The sequence below is a fragment of the Leiobunum rupestre genome, chromosome 2, assembly GCF_980474605.1.
Source record: "Leiobunum rupestre chromosome 2, qqLeiRupe1.1.hap1, whole genome shotgun sequence".
Lineage (NCBI taxonomy): Eukaryota > Metazoa > Arthropoda > Arachnida > Opiliones > Sclerosomatidae > Leiobunum > Leiobunum rupestre.
The window spans coordinates 3158696-3172686 of NC_143385.1; the positions used below are offsets into that span (position 1 = coordinate 3158696).

Genomic DNA, 13991 nt, shown 5'->3' on the forward strand with positions numbered 1-13991 from the left:
TTGGACGTGTTTAAAAACTTTATTTTTGACAGTAACATTTATCTTGAAAAGTTGTTACAGAATGATTTAATAGCATTCAGCATACAATTGTATATATAATTGTATCATGTACAGCGGCACCTTATAGTTCATATTCTGTTATATCTAAAAAAAAAACACTAGCAGATCTCATGTTGTGGAATTGGTTATATTCGCCGATAACATAAACTTGGGTAACTCATCAAACTTGAACATTACAACTCCTAGCGTGTTTGCCATTCCCAACTGGATAGAAAGACAAACGACGTTCAAGAAAAATCCTGGTACCATCTATTAAAATTAAATAATATTATTACTCAATTTCTGTCCACCTATACCAAAACGGGTATTTGCTTCGCACTTGTTAAAAATGCATTTATGGTCAACTTTAGATAAACCCCGTAGGACATAAAAATTTAATAGTGAGAAATTAAAAGTTAATAGTATCAAAAGTGACATAATTACCAAAAGTGTGACAATTGGACCTATTTCTAGCGAAATACAAGTTGGGAGGGGAGAAGGGAAAGTATGCCTTGGGGAGGGAAGGAAGTTAAAACCAACAATTAACGCCTCCTAGTGAGGAATGTAGGAACTAACGTTGTAAGTAGCACTGGTCAAAGTTAGTGTATTTTTTTTCGTCGTTCTGTGGATACCATAGACTAAAATTTTCCCAGAAAGGCGATAATAAATAGTCTTTTATGTGGTCGATCTCGAGTCGAGCATTCATTAAACGTTTAGCATACGAAAGTACAGGGATTGTCACACTTTTGGTAATTATGTCACTTTTGATAGTATCAATTGTCTACTTTAAAGATTTCGTTATTTATACGAATATTTCAAAAATCAGGTATGAATTTGAAACCATCGATATAATATTGTTCCATAAGTTTGTCACTTTGGGGAATATTTTACTGAGAGCTGGCGTAATCACAAGAAGAAAATCTCACGCTGGCGAGGCGCTGTCAAGGCTATACGTGTGATGCGTTAGCAAGCGGACGCAAAACGGCGAGAAGCCGGTAATGCAGTCTGTCTTGTGAATAGCTCCCAGTAAAACTTTTGAAGAATAGGAAGTGTCACACTTATGTATTTATATTATACACTTGTGGTATTAATTGTTATAGCTGCATCATTTAAACGGCCACACCGAACTTTGAATTTTACTACTTTCCCGCGCTATGTCCGGAAATAGGACTGAAAAAATTCCTTAATATGGTTGGCTAGATCTGTCCGAGGGGTAAGAAACTCACCGAACTCGGTGTACACTGCCGTACCTTTGACAGTGCTAAATGGAACTCGCGAACTCTGGAAAATATGTACCTTTTACAGTGCTAAATGCACGAACTCGGTGTACAGATTATCTGAGACTGTCTTACCACTCGGATCTGTCTCAGGGGGTACGGAAAAGGAGGAGGTACTCAATTTTCACCCAGATTTTTCCGACGTTCATGTACCCTTTAAAATTTTTCAAGGTTATGTAGTTTTATGACAAGCCAGATTTTTTGTAATAACGCTCAAGTTATGTAACAAACGTTAGCATCGAACTACATCATTACCCTTTCTACCATCTGGGGCTAGGATACGCGGTGCCCCTTTTCGTTTTACATAATAACTTTAGCCAATCAATAGATCTGAGTTTTTCGTTGATCCGATACAAATTTGTTTTCGGAAATGTGCGTTTGAACCGGCACGAAAATTATTGGCAATCCTCAGAAAGTCAGAAAAATACATGTAATACAACAAAAACAGTGGATATTCACAAATAAAGTATTTTTGTTCTATTTTCGTTACATGGCAAATATGCAGTTTAAATGTTTACAAATTAAATTTTGCTCTAAGCCTTGGCAATGAAAATTGGCCAATATTTAAAATAACTCGTAACAATTTTCGGGTGACGACGCGTGACTAATATGTTATAATCCCAGCGATTAATGTAGTTAGACATTAATGCTTGAAATTAATACATTCATAACGCTGGGGATAATGGCTGATCATTAAATTTCCCTTATACATTATCAAAGAAATATCAAGGTATATAGGCTTCGTGCGTAGTTTAAACTTTGGTCAGAAGTATCGGCGCCTACCGACTGAGTTTTAAACCGAATGTGTGAAAGCTGTCTGCTCATTCAAAATTATATCGATACAAAAGCTGAACGTTTCAGTTAAAGAACATTCAAATTCAAAAGTCGTCGGCTATTTCTTCACACATTAAGTTGACAGGTATTAAAGTAGATGGCGCTATCTTTTCTAAGCTCGAAGCCTATTGCTTTCTCATTGGCATTAAATTTAGGTTACCTAAAATTTAAAAAGTATATAATGGTGATCGAGTTTCGGGGGTCGAATTTATACTTGTTTTTCAAAATAACTCACAATCCAACTACAACTCATGTTAACCTGACATCTTTGTCTTTCACGCTCTTCTTGAGAGCGGTTCAGATAATTTTACTCTCTCTTACCCATTCAACTGATAAGCTCATCACTTTCACTTATATTTGAAAATCTGATTACAGCTGATGGAGTCGCGAGGAATTTCGGATTTTCTAGCACGCGTGCTACGATTGTGCTAATAAAGCTCTGTCTTGTGACGTAAAAGAAACATTTTGTATATCTGTTTTTTGTTCAATTTATTTTATAGAGACATCTATTACCGTTCTTTAAAAGTACCGAAAAATGACCAATTTCAGCAACAAAATAAATTGTAGAATTACCAAAATAAAATAAGATTCTGAAAATATCCCAGAAAACCCCGTTTAAGGCTTATGATCGTTCAATGACAGCACCGCCCTTCTCTGGCTCAATCTACTACTAAGCGCTCATCTCTCTTTTGCTCATTAAACCTATAGTTATAATATTTGAAATCTCGTTCATCTCCTTCATAAATAGCGAAAAACAGAGGCAGCTCTACTATTTTTGTAATCCTTTCGATTATTTGAAAATATCCCACTCATTTTCACTCTAAACGCTCATCTCAAGTGTTCCCAAAATAGTCTACTCATGACAGAAAGTGTTACCAATAATGCCTAACATATAACAGTGGCTTAACCTGAAATGTATGGGTTAATGTACATTTTTGTTTCAATTATGTGCCCCCAAACCAAAATCCTGGCTACGTTCCTTGGGATAAGTTAATACTTAAACTTTACTGGAAATAGATTGCTATGGTTAATTTCCAGATCGCCTAAATGGTGATTTCCAGAACCAATTAAAATGACGAATATTACCATTTCGAATAAAGATATGTGACCTTCTTGAGCGACAATTGTGTTTGGTACAGTGGCCATCGGTAGCATAAAGGCGTACGAGCACACGAAGGCGGACGGTACCATCAGATACAGTGGATTCACCATGGCAGACTCCGCCTAAACGTACAAATACATAGGATCTTGGTAATCTTTATATTCGATTTAAATATATCCACAAGTATATAATATTTATCTTATGAGAGACGTACAATTGAAACATGCTCGAGGCTGTTCTTTATGGGTGCAAACTTTCCAACAAACAAACAATGTTCAATGTAAATATTATCCCAATAATGTAATTATTTCTACTTAGGGAAAAGGACTGTGTTGAGACGATTCTTAGCGTGGCTCTCAATCCCCCAAATGCTCGAAAATTGGGCTCCTTCCCTCTTGGAAAATCAAATCATCCCCGATATCTGGTTGGTTCCCAAAAACTTTGTTTTTCCTTCTCTCGTGCCAGAGGTAAATGATGCCCGCAGATCGTCTCAACATAGTCATGTTCATGTTCCCTAAGTATAAATAAATACATTATTGATTACACCGCATATAAATATTTTTCTATTCATCAGCCATATTTTACCGACGGAACAAGTTTAGAAAACAATTATATGACGTATTTTGGAAAACCACCACGAGCGTGCGAAGGTACATGTTTTATGATAATAAATGATATCAGCAGTACTAACTCTCTGAGATGTTATTTTATATACTTCTGATATAGCTCAAAACTTACTAGTCTTCCGATCATTGGCAAGAAAATAAGTGCAATGAGAAGATTACTAGCTACTTCTGTGACGAATGTACACGCTATGCACAGTATTACTAGAATAATACCAGGTTCCAATGTTTTCGTACTTTCGAACACGTGCTCCATGAATACTGTTAATCCAGTTTTCTGTAATATAAAAATACGGATTTTGATGCGATTCTATTTAAGTGCTAAAGCTTTAAATTTTAGATCCAGGCTTTGTACACGACCTGGAAAACCTGAAAAGTCAGGTAATTTGAATATGGTTCCAAAAAGTCAGGGAAAAGTCACACAATTTGAAAAAGACCCAAAAAAATTAAGGCCAGTAAATTTTTTAAAGATCTATTAAAAATAATATTAAATATTTTGCAAGATTTTACTTCAAACCATTCATTTGTTCTACAAAAATGGTCAAGGAAAATTTGAAAAATTGGTCCGGGAAATTAATTCCGTCAATTTTGTACGAACCCTAAGAGCACTCTTTGTTTGATCCCGAATATTCCAACGGTTTGGAACTAAACCCAACTGAAAAATTGTATCAGTTTGTGCCATTTGTGTTTGAAAATTTTTAAATCGATATGTAGTAATAGCATGCTGCTTCCCACAAAACCTACAAAGGTGGTCACAAATGCTCTGGTAGGTTATGAAACTATTTTTAAAATAAATATACAGCCCTGGTCTTTCAAAAGGTTATGCAAAACTTTTAAGGAGTTGTAGAGGTGAGTTGAGAAGTATGCCGGTTTTTTTTCCCCATTTTCCTACGATGAGTTAAAACCAAGCAGCAGGGAAATTCGACCATTAAGGTTTGGGTTCGTGTGATAGGTAAAAAAGGACTTTAGTAAAGAAATCGAGGTAACCAGCGTAAAAAAATAAACTTAAACAGTATTTAAAGTTCCTGCTGCTTGGTTTTGTGCTTGTTGCAGCGTACTTCCAGGGGCTAGTAGGCCACACTTTGAAGCTCTCTGGCGCTCTTTTAACTCATCGTAGAAAACACCCTGTTTTTTTTAAATTAAAGGTTTCTCTTCATTTTGTGTATACGGATATGTTTTGAAATGGATTTTTAATGATCTGTGCATTGTTAATCATAAGCGTGCAAGCTACGCGGGTTATTTAGGGACACTACTGAATTATTGATTTGAATTGATCCTTACGTCCATTAATCCGGATAACGTTAAGATCCCGCTGATGACCAGTATTATTCCGAATGGAACTTGCCCTTCCATGTCATTCCACGTGTACAGCCTTTTACCGATCGGTTTCCTCGGGTTCGCCGGTAAAATGAAAAGTAACAACACACCCAGAACGATTGGAGTTGCTTCCGTTATAACCCTGTTTAACAGATAATGAAAGGGAAATTAAACCATGGAACAGAGAACAAAAATGAAATTTTGATGAGGGCTTGCATCTGGAAAACCACAGGAAGTAGGCATAAGTAAATCGTTCTTTAGATTTGGTATTTGAAGGATTATCATTTCTCCTCAAAATACTTCAATTTAATGCGAAAGGATTTTAAAGGACTTTCAAGGGAAAGCTGTGGAGGTAGAAGTCCATTTGAAATACGTCATTCGGTCACCGTTTGTCGCAATAATTAATAATAATAATCAGCTAGGCTAATACCAAAGGCACCACCTTAGGCCCAAGTCATCTAGCGACTTACATGTATAATGCCTTTACAAAGTTACACTCTGATGACGTTCAGTAAAGTTTTTTCAAATCGACTTCTGATCCCTCACACCTCCCTTGAAAGTCCCTTTAAGTTGGAAAATAGAGAAGATAGAAATATAATGACATAGTACTAACACTTTATTTCCTAAGGCGTCTGCCCATCCTTTCACGAACGAAGACGATTTGAAAAGGAACAGAAGGACTACCAATAATCCGACTAAGGCGGTGCACCATTCTTTGTAACTAGAACAAATAGAAATTCAGGAAAATGAGACAAGTAAAATCAAAAAGGGCAACGATAAAATTAGATATATTCTTGAGATATTTTATCATTTCTTCTCAGAATAGCCCTGTTTGTTGTAGTTGTCCGAAGGACCAATCTATTATGCATCACAATTCGAAACGCTTACAGAAATATCCTAGTTATACATCTTACCTGACCGAACTGGATTTGTTAGAGAGAGGGTTAGTGGATTTCAACAAATGAGAGAATTTTCCCGACCTAAGAGGATTGAAAACAGATTTTTAACACGCATAAGAAGATATCGATAGACTTAATCTACGATTAGTGTTCAGGACCAGCGACCTGTTCTCGAGTAAGTGTTTTACGGTCTTACGCTGGAAATTCGGGCTATTTTAATTCCATTTAAATAGGTTTTTGACTCGAAGATCTATTTGGTCCGAGTTTCGCGTTTAATTTTATTGTCGAAGACCTATTGGTTCGATCATTATTTCGTAAGTTTTAACATTACTGTAAATTTGTTAGGGTTTAGCTTTTTTTGCCCCTTTTCACTATGGACATTTCTACATTTTTGCGTAACTTAAGTATTTTATTGTTTGTTCAAATGATTTTCAAATAATAAAATGTTAAACAATGCGAAGATAAGAAAGGGAACGTACAGGTTTCCACAGTTCTTAACAGACGATTCGTCGAGAACTTAATTTAGCACTTGTAAGTGTTCTTAAAGCTTTTTGATGTTTCCATTAAATTTTCATAAAGGAATCTTTTGAATTTCGAATATAGGGCTTGAAAATGGCAAATTATCATTCGTTGGATCTGCTATCAGGAGATATGGAAGGGCAGGACCCAGGAGCTACCTGAAATTCGGGCAGAACTTTTGAACTAATTCCCTAATTTTGATTTTTATTTTATTTTACTATTTCCAAGAATGTATTAAAGTTAACAAATAATTTGAAAACACAACTATAGGCTCTGTTTTCATGATTCAAGTGGCAGATATTCTCCGCCTACAAGGTCACGGAGAGCCGCGATCAGGTAGCTAACCGCCTATTCTCAGTTCATCTAAATACATTCTTAGTATTTCAGAGTGCTGTCAAAAGTCGACTATAATAATTTCACCTTAATTTTGTAAGTACTGGTGTTTTCGCTTACCTTATTTTAATGAAAACGAACCAAAGGATTAATACGGCCACGATGAGATCAAGAATGACGCACGCCAAACCGTAAAGTGTAAAATTCGGAAACGAAAGAGTCTCTGCTAATTCCGGATACATCCTACGGTAAGTCATTGTTAATCAATGGTATACTAAAAATATTTGAGAATCATGTAAAAAATGGAGTGGTGTATTTGTATCAATAGTACCCCCGAGAAGCAATCGACTCAAAAAATGGTGGGGGACAGCGTTACAAGGTAAATATTACATTTATATCATTTATTTAATAACAAAAATTTCTATCTTTAGTGCCAAACATAGGTACTTAATTTGAAATTGTACCTCTGGAATCGTAACAGTATCGTAGCCAGATAATCGTCAAAGTGTTGAGGTTAAACGTAGTAGTTAGAGACTTAGAGCTGGTGACTCGTGTGGAATTAAAGGGTTGCCACCACCCTCCTACGCATTGTAACCCAACCACCAGATTTAAAGGCATTAAAACGTCGCTAGATGACTTGGGCCTAAGGTGGTGCCTTGAGTTTTAGCGTAGTTGATTATTATTAGATGTACTATGTAAAATGGAAGAGCGCGTCCAAGTGGTGTTGTAAATTTAGGTCTGACACGGATACCTTTCTTGTTCTTTTACCCAAACAAGGCGACTGAATGATCTGTTACCAAGTTACTGTTCACTTAAGAGAAATATTTTGTGATAGCTAATAAATTACCGATAATCCTCGAGCTCTGAAAGACACTATTTTAACTGCAAAATTGCCAAACCAGGTAGTTGCGTTTACCGGTATAACATAATTTCCAACTGTAACTCTACCAATCTGACAAATTTTAAATAATAATCTAGTGTTGCCAACTATAACACTTCCTGTTTTAGGTTGGCATTGTTAAATTATGAAACGTTGAGTCAGTGTTTAGTGATTTTCGCACTACCTCACTAATAAACTGCTATTCGAGTAATTAAGTTAGTACAGGTTTCAAACGAAAATGAAGGAAGATGAATTAGTTCAAAAAGTAGGCTGGCTCAATGGCTGACTGGTGCCTATGGTGATGCCTTAGGTATAAGCCTAGCTGATTGTTATTACTTACTCTTGAACCTTTTGAACCAAAATAATATTGGCAATGGTTCCTATTGGCGTTGTGGTTCCTCCTATGTTTCCGCCGTACGCTATTCCCAGAAGCATTGCTTTGTACAAAAGATTCAAGTTCTTTGGAGGCACTTCTTCATCATCAGTTTTCCTTCAAAGTGATATTTCATTAGTAAATTTCGTTGTTTTCATTTGTCAACAAAATCGTTCATGAAATAAATACAATTAAATTTGAAATTCGTTTGTGTTTCTGCAGATATTAAAATGTTCCGCCAGGAAAATAGTTTATGAAAAAGAAAATGTTCCCAAAACGGGCCATTCGCGGTACCACACCTCTTCCTGGGCTTATTTCAAAAACCAGAATTGCCCATATATGCGTTCTACTTCACAAGATATAACGTTTTCTTTCTCCCCTCTTTTCATGTACGTCTGACGGAACTACGTAGATATTATCTTTTCCCTTGGCAGCTTATGACGTCCAGAATACGTTTCATCTCACCCCAAACGTTTTCCCTCTAAACCGGAGACCAACTCGTATAGCATTAACCAACTTTATAGTGCTTTAAACATTTTTACGAATCTAACTTTGAAGCCTCAAATGTTCAAATAAAACATTTCTTTGTACCGACTAAAAAATTAAATTTCGTTAGTACGAGATAAATCTTACTTCTTATCTTTAAGACTAGATGAACTTCCAGATATCGTTGATATTTCACTGTTAATAAGATCGTGGGACGAAGCGTTTCTCTTCAACTCGACCAGTTGGGCTTTTGCTATCGTGACCATCATTGTCGTGATGACCACATTCGAAAACCACATCGTCATAAGAGCAGTTGTTGTAGTGTAACTAAATATCAACCTGCGAAGTTGAAAATATTTTGACAAATTAACATGGCACTGTATTATTTATAAACGTTCTTTACCTGAAGGGACTGCACCCGGAGAATCGTATGACTGCGTTGGCTATTCTTTGACTCAAACCACTCTGCTGAAATGCGGCTGCCATTATCCAACCGGAAAACAACAACATTCCTATTTCCTACCAATGAATGATAAATGGGTCTTTAAAGTTATCATTGTGTTTACTATTCACGACGAAACCGAATCTAGGTGGCGCTTTGGTGCCACGCTACGAGATATCACCTATGATCTATAGTAATAATAATCAGCTAGGCTAATATCCAAGGCACCACCTTAGGCCCAAGTCATCTAGCTACTTTTAATGCCTTTAAACAGGTGGCCGGGTTACCATGCGAAGGAGGGTGGTGGCAAACCCCTCATGCCACGTGAGCCAACAGCTCCCTACACTTACTATTAACGTTAACCTCTACAAGTCTAGTTTCTGCTATTGTCTAATTAATTAAAAATGCCTAAATTTGGGCAACGTAATTGCTCTGTTACCAAAATGTAAACGCAAAACTGTGTAAAATTATAATGAAATGCAAATAAGAACCTTTTAGAGCTTCTGTTTCATCCATCAAAACCCTCTAATACGCTTAATTTCGTACTATAAAATGTCCTTACGCTACTGCTAATACGCTACCTGTACAGTTTTCGACGGCTACCAAAAGAGGGCGTAGCGATAACTTTCGGTCGCGAATTAGTGTCTTCCTTACGTTACGTAACGCAACGTAAGAGGGGGTTTATTTAAGCAATGTTATAAGTATACCCTATTTACCCTGTTAGAAGTGTTGTGAAAAACGTTAGTTTAAAAAGATATTTATTAAAAAATGGTTCACCCGAGGCATCCAAGTTTTATAATACAGAAAAGTGGAAAATCATGGCCTAGCATTGTCAACTTAGCGATGTAAATACGTTATAGTTATTGTTAACGGTTATTATTATATTATTATTATTATACGTTTTACTAGAAAAATTGGCTTTGCTCTCTGCTGCAAACCGGAATAATATATTGCTTCACCTTGAACTGTTTAATGTATTTCTTAAACTAGTTCACGGCTCTATACAGAGTGATCTTCGGTGCCGTAATTCGAGGCTATCTATACAAACTGATATTTAATGCTGCACTTGAAAAAGGCCTCTAAATAGATAATACCGAGCTTAAAGTAGGTTTATCATTTAGATAGTTGTTGGCTAATCCTTTAGCGTATTTATATTTCATTGAATGCTTTAGTATTCATGAGGTTAAACAACATAAAATATACGATCAATATAATCATCCCTAATTAGTTATAGCATTTTTTAGTATTTTTTAGACTTAGGCTAAACAATATTAAACAGGCTTAAGCAATATAATCATAAAGTTAATGATTCTATATCACAATGACGGGGTCAAAACTGTTTGAGGTGTAATTATTGAGGTATGTACTCGAGGCTACATTGAACTGATTGAACCACACTCAAAATTGCATCATGGTAATCATATCATGAATATTTCAAGGCCAACAAACTGACATAATCTGTTCAAACTGCGCAATGACACTGGCGAGGGGGGGGGGTGAAAATGGCGTGATCTAGTTCACTGCCACGGTGCGATGCGAGTACGTTCTGCCACTTAGGTTTCTTCAAACCCCTTTTGATGCCCAAAATCTCAAAATCAAGATCAGCACTTCACAAAAACATCAGCTTCGCAAATGTCCGACCCATCGAGAATATATAAATCGTGATCGTACAAATGTACTTTAAGCGACTTACGTTCAAGTAGTAAGAACACACTTCAGCCGTGCCCATGATATTGAAGAGGGGAAGGATCACCACGGGAAGCAGAGAGGTCACTGCCATTGGGATGACTTCGGTCGTCCATAGTGTTACCAACAAAAAGAGAATGTACAAACTCTTCGTCCCCTGGAAGATAATCACCATGTCCCCATAAATTTACAGCGTCTGTCAATCTCAAGCAAATAGGTAAACGCTTAAGCCAAAAGTCTATTTTTGTTGGAACTTCATTTTCAACATCAACCAACTCTTTCCGTCTGTACTCGTTGTGAATGTGTACAAAGGGCAAAAATTTAGATCTAGAATTAACACAACACCATTGGTTTCAAAATTTAATATGCAATTAAATTTCGTAAGTAATGATATTTTGGAAACCATTGGGTTTAGTTTATTGTACTTCTTAAATTGAACAATTAAAGAATACATTTTAAACCGTGTCTTATCTAATTATATCATGAATGTATTCATTTCAACCACGAATATCAAACTATATCATTACCCTTTCTACCATCTGGGGCTAAAATGGGCGGTGCATATTGCGTCTTACGTAATCACTGGAGCCAATCAGGAGTCAGGCGATTGTCGTTGACTCAATCCACAAAACGTTTCCGGTATTGCGCGACTTAACCGGCGAAGAAAATGACTCTTGATTCTTAGAACAATACCTGTACTTTAACAAAATTTCTTGATAATCATAATTAAAGGAATTTATTATTAATATTCTTACCTATTTTCGTACAATCAGAAAGATGTTTATTAAGATTTTTTTAAACTAAATTTATCGCTAAGCCTTGGCACTGAAAGCTAGTCAAGTTTCAAATCGTTGCCCTTCGATACAGTTTTTGACGTTCCCAACGTCATAATAACTAAGCTCCTCCCATCCTGGCGACTGACGCCAGACTACCTAATGCAGTTCGATATTCATGGTTGAAATGAATACATTCATGATTATATCGATTATAAATTATTTGGTTTGCAAGCTAACGTTTAAATTTTGGAAATAAAAGTGGATTATCGACATATGCGTCTTGATTAGGGTTTCTTACAATCAGTGCTCGAAATGGACCGGAACGCACCTGAACGCCGTTCCGTTTCGTAAAAGTTTCCTCATATCGTTCAGGTTCGTAAGGATTATTTTTTATTGCACAGCTCCCGTTTTTCAGAATAATCGGAAGCTTTAAATGGAAATACATTCCGGTTTGCTAATAACTCCATTTTGAGCACTGCTTACAATGATAAGTTCCTTCAACAAAAATCAAAGTTTTATCAATTTAAAAATATCCGTGGACAGTTCAGAATATACTTTAATTGAGATTAACATGTTTTTCGTTATTAGTCTAGATTCGTCCCTAATGTAATCCTTGATTGAATCGAAAACCTGTCCAAAACAAACCGTTGTGAAAATAAAGCCTTACCTCGGTATTATAAAAGACAAGAATAGGAATAGAAGACCCTATTGTGGCTGTTAAAACCAGACGTTTTAATATTAATAAAGCGCTATTGAAGGATAACATGTTGCAGTTTCGTTTAAGGTCAAACATAAAATGCCAAACAAAATCCGTTCGTATTCAGAGGACAGTTAAAAACCTTTTTATCTGAATAGACATTGTTCATCCGAAATCCCTGGTTTAAATTGGCTTAAGATAGATTAAGTAACGCGCTGTCTCCTTTTCTGTGATTCGTTCTGTTTTATATCAAAGAACTGTACATTTGAATATATCAACGAACATCGATGACAATAGTCTTTCTCAAATCCTTTTTTGTATTACCGAAATTGTACACTTAGATAGTGGCCCAGTCCGCAAAATAATTTCCTATCTGTGGTTGGGGAATTAAGGGATTTAAAGTCGCATAAACTTTCATTTGTCGCAATCAACCTTCATAGAATGAAAAAAATTCTTGCAATATTTTATCTTCGTTCTTTTTTAATTTAAAAAGAAAACAATTATGAATTATGCAATCGCATTCTTGTAGTTCGATATGAAAAGAGCTAGTGCTTAAGCTTTGGCCCTTGATGTAAAATCTTTATTGAGCAACTTCTTAGCTGGTCGCTAAGGTAGCCTCCAAGAACTTTTTTTTTAATAAATTGAAAATCCATTAATAAATTAGAATTTGTTAATTCTAAGTATTTTGACTTTTTCCCCAAATTTATTTTATTTTAATAAAACCGAAAACCGTGCCTTTATTTAATTTAAATTTGTGTTGCTTCTGGGAAGGACAAATTATACTTTTACCGAGGGTATATTCTCTTAACGTCATCATCGCCATAGATCGAGACTAGTGTCTTCCATTTTTGGCCTTTGCGAGCTGCCTTATGGCTACGAGCTATGACCCCCATCTGGTCTACTTTTATCGTGAATTAAGTCTTTAAAAACTATTGGTAATGTGTATTAATGTCAATATTAAGGTAACTGTTAACAAAAAGTCATCAATTTCCCAAGCCAATTAAAAATACTAGAAAATAGTAAAAGTTACTAATAATGTCAAATTAGACCATATTGCAAATAATGTGCTAAAACTACAAATTTAAATTTTAAAATGTAATAGAGAACTACACTAGTAAAAAAATAATTATATCGAAGAGGTAAGTCGAAATCTGACACTAAATTAGGGGAATCAATATCGTAAAGTTTCTTATAAACCTGGTTGCCAAAATGCTTTGAAGAAAGTAAAACTTTGAAGTAAATTATTAAACTCGTAGTAACATAAGTGACAGGTTTTAATACTAATTTCCTTACCCTAGAGTATATATTTAGGGTGTGTATTTAGACACTAGGGGTCTCTGTGTTGAACTAACCTTTGATCACTCTGAAAATCAGATCGGTAATAATGTTTGATAATAGTCATATTTATTGATATTATGTTATTTGTGGTGATAGTTCATAGTGAAAAATAGGCCTTTGATTCGAGTTTAGATAATGCAAAAATATAATACATTTGATAATGTAGATCGATTATTCAATAACCCTAGTCCCTAAAAGTGAGTCAGTGTCAAATAAAAACATTGTTTTGTTTAAATGAGCAATTTTTGACAGATATACATTTGCTACGATAGTTGCCTCAAACAAAATTTCAGTAACCTTTCTAAGCATGGCTCGTAAACTTAAAATTTTAATTTTGTTACTAGAAATGTTTGGATTAGTTTGTTTGATC

General features: G+C 35.5%; 1 protein-coding gene across 1 annotated transcript; it reads right to left on the minus strand.

Annotated features, from left to right (window-relative positions):
- LOC149955531 (Na(+)/citrate cotransporter-like) lies at positions 1–12377 on the minus strand. Its single transcript, XM_090164542.1, has 12 exons — positions 12254–12377; positions 10818–10967; positions 9086–9201; positions 8830–9021; positions 8164–8313; positions 7064–7186; positions 6107–6172; positions 5806–5913; positions 5157–5334; positions 3991–4152; positions 3237–3374; positions 1–309 (listed from the first exon to the last, which is right to left on the minus strand). The coding sequence occupies exons 1-12, from the start codon at positions 12350–12352 to the stop codon at positions 169–171; spliced, it is 1623 nt and encodes a 540-aa protein (XP_090020668.1). The 5' UTR covers positions 12353–12377; the 3' UTR covers positions 1–168.
- Between the last annotated feature and the right edge of the window lie 1614 nt (positions 12378–13991).

Bases quoted from the DNA above. Each gene is read 5' to 3' on its own strand.
- LOC149955531 (XM_090164542.1), bottom strand. From the start codon at position 12,352: ATGTTATCCTTCAATAGCGCTTTATTAATATTAAAACGTCTGGTTTTA. The intron at 8,314-8,829 runs GTAAGATTTATC...ATCACTTTGAAG, and splicing joins TCTAGTCTTAAAGATAAGAA to GAAAACTGATGATGAAGAAG. The intron at 7,187-8,163 runs GTAAGTAATAAC...GACTTACCGTAG, and splicing joins TTGGTTCAAAAGGTTCAAGA to GATGTATCCGGAATTAGCAG.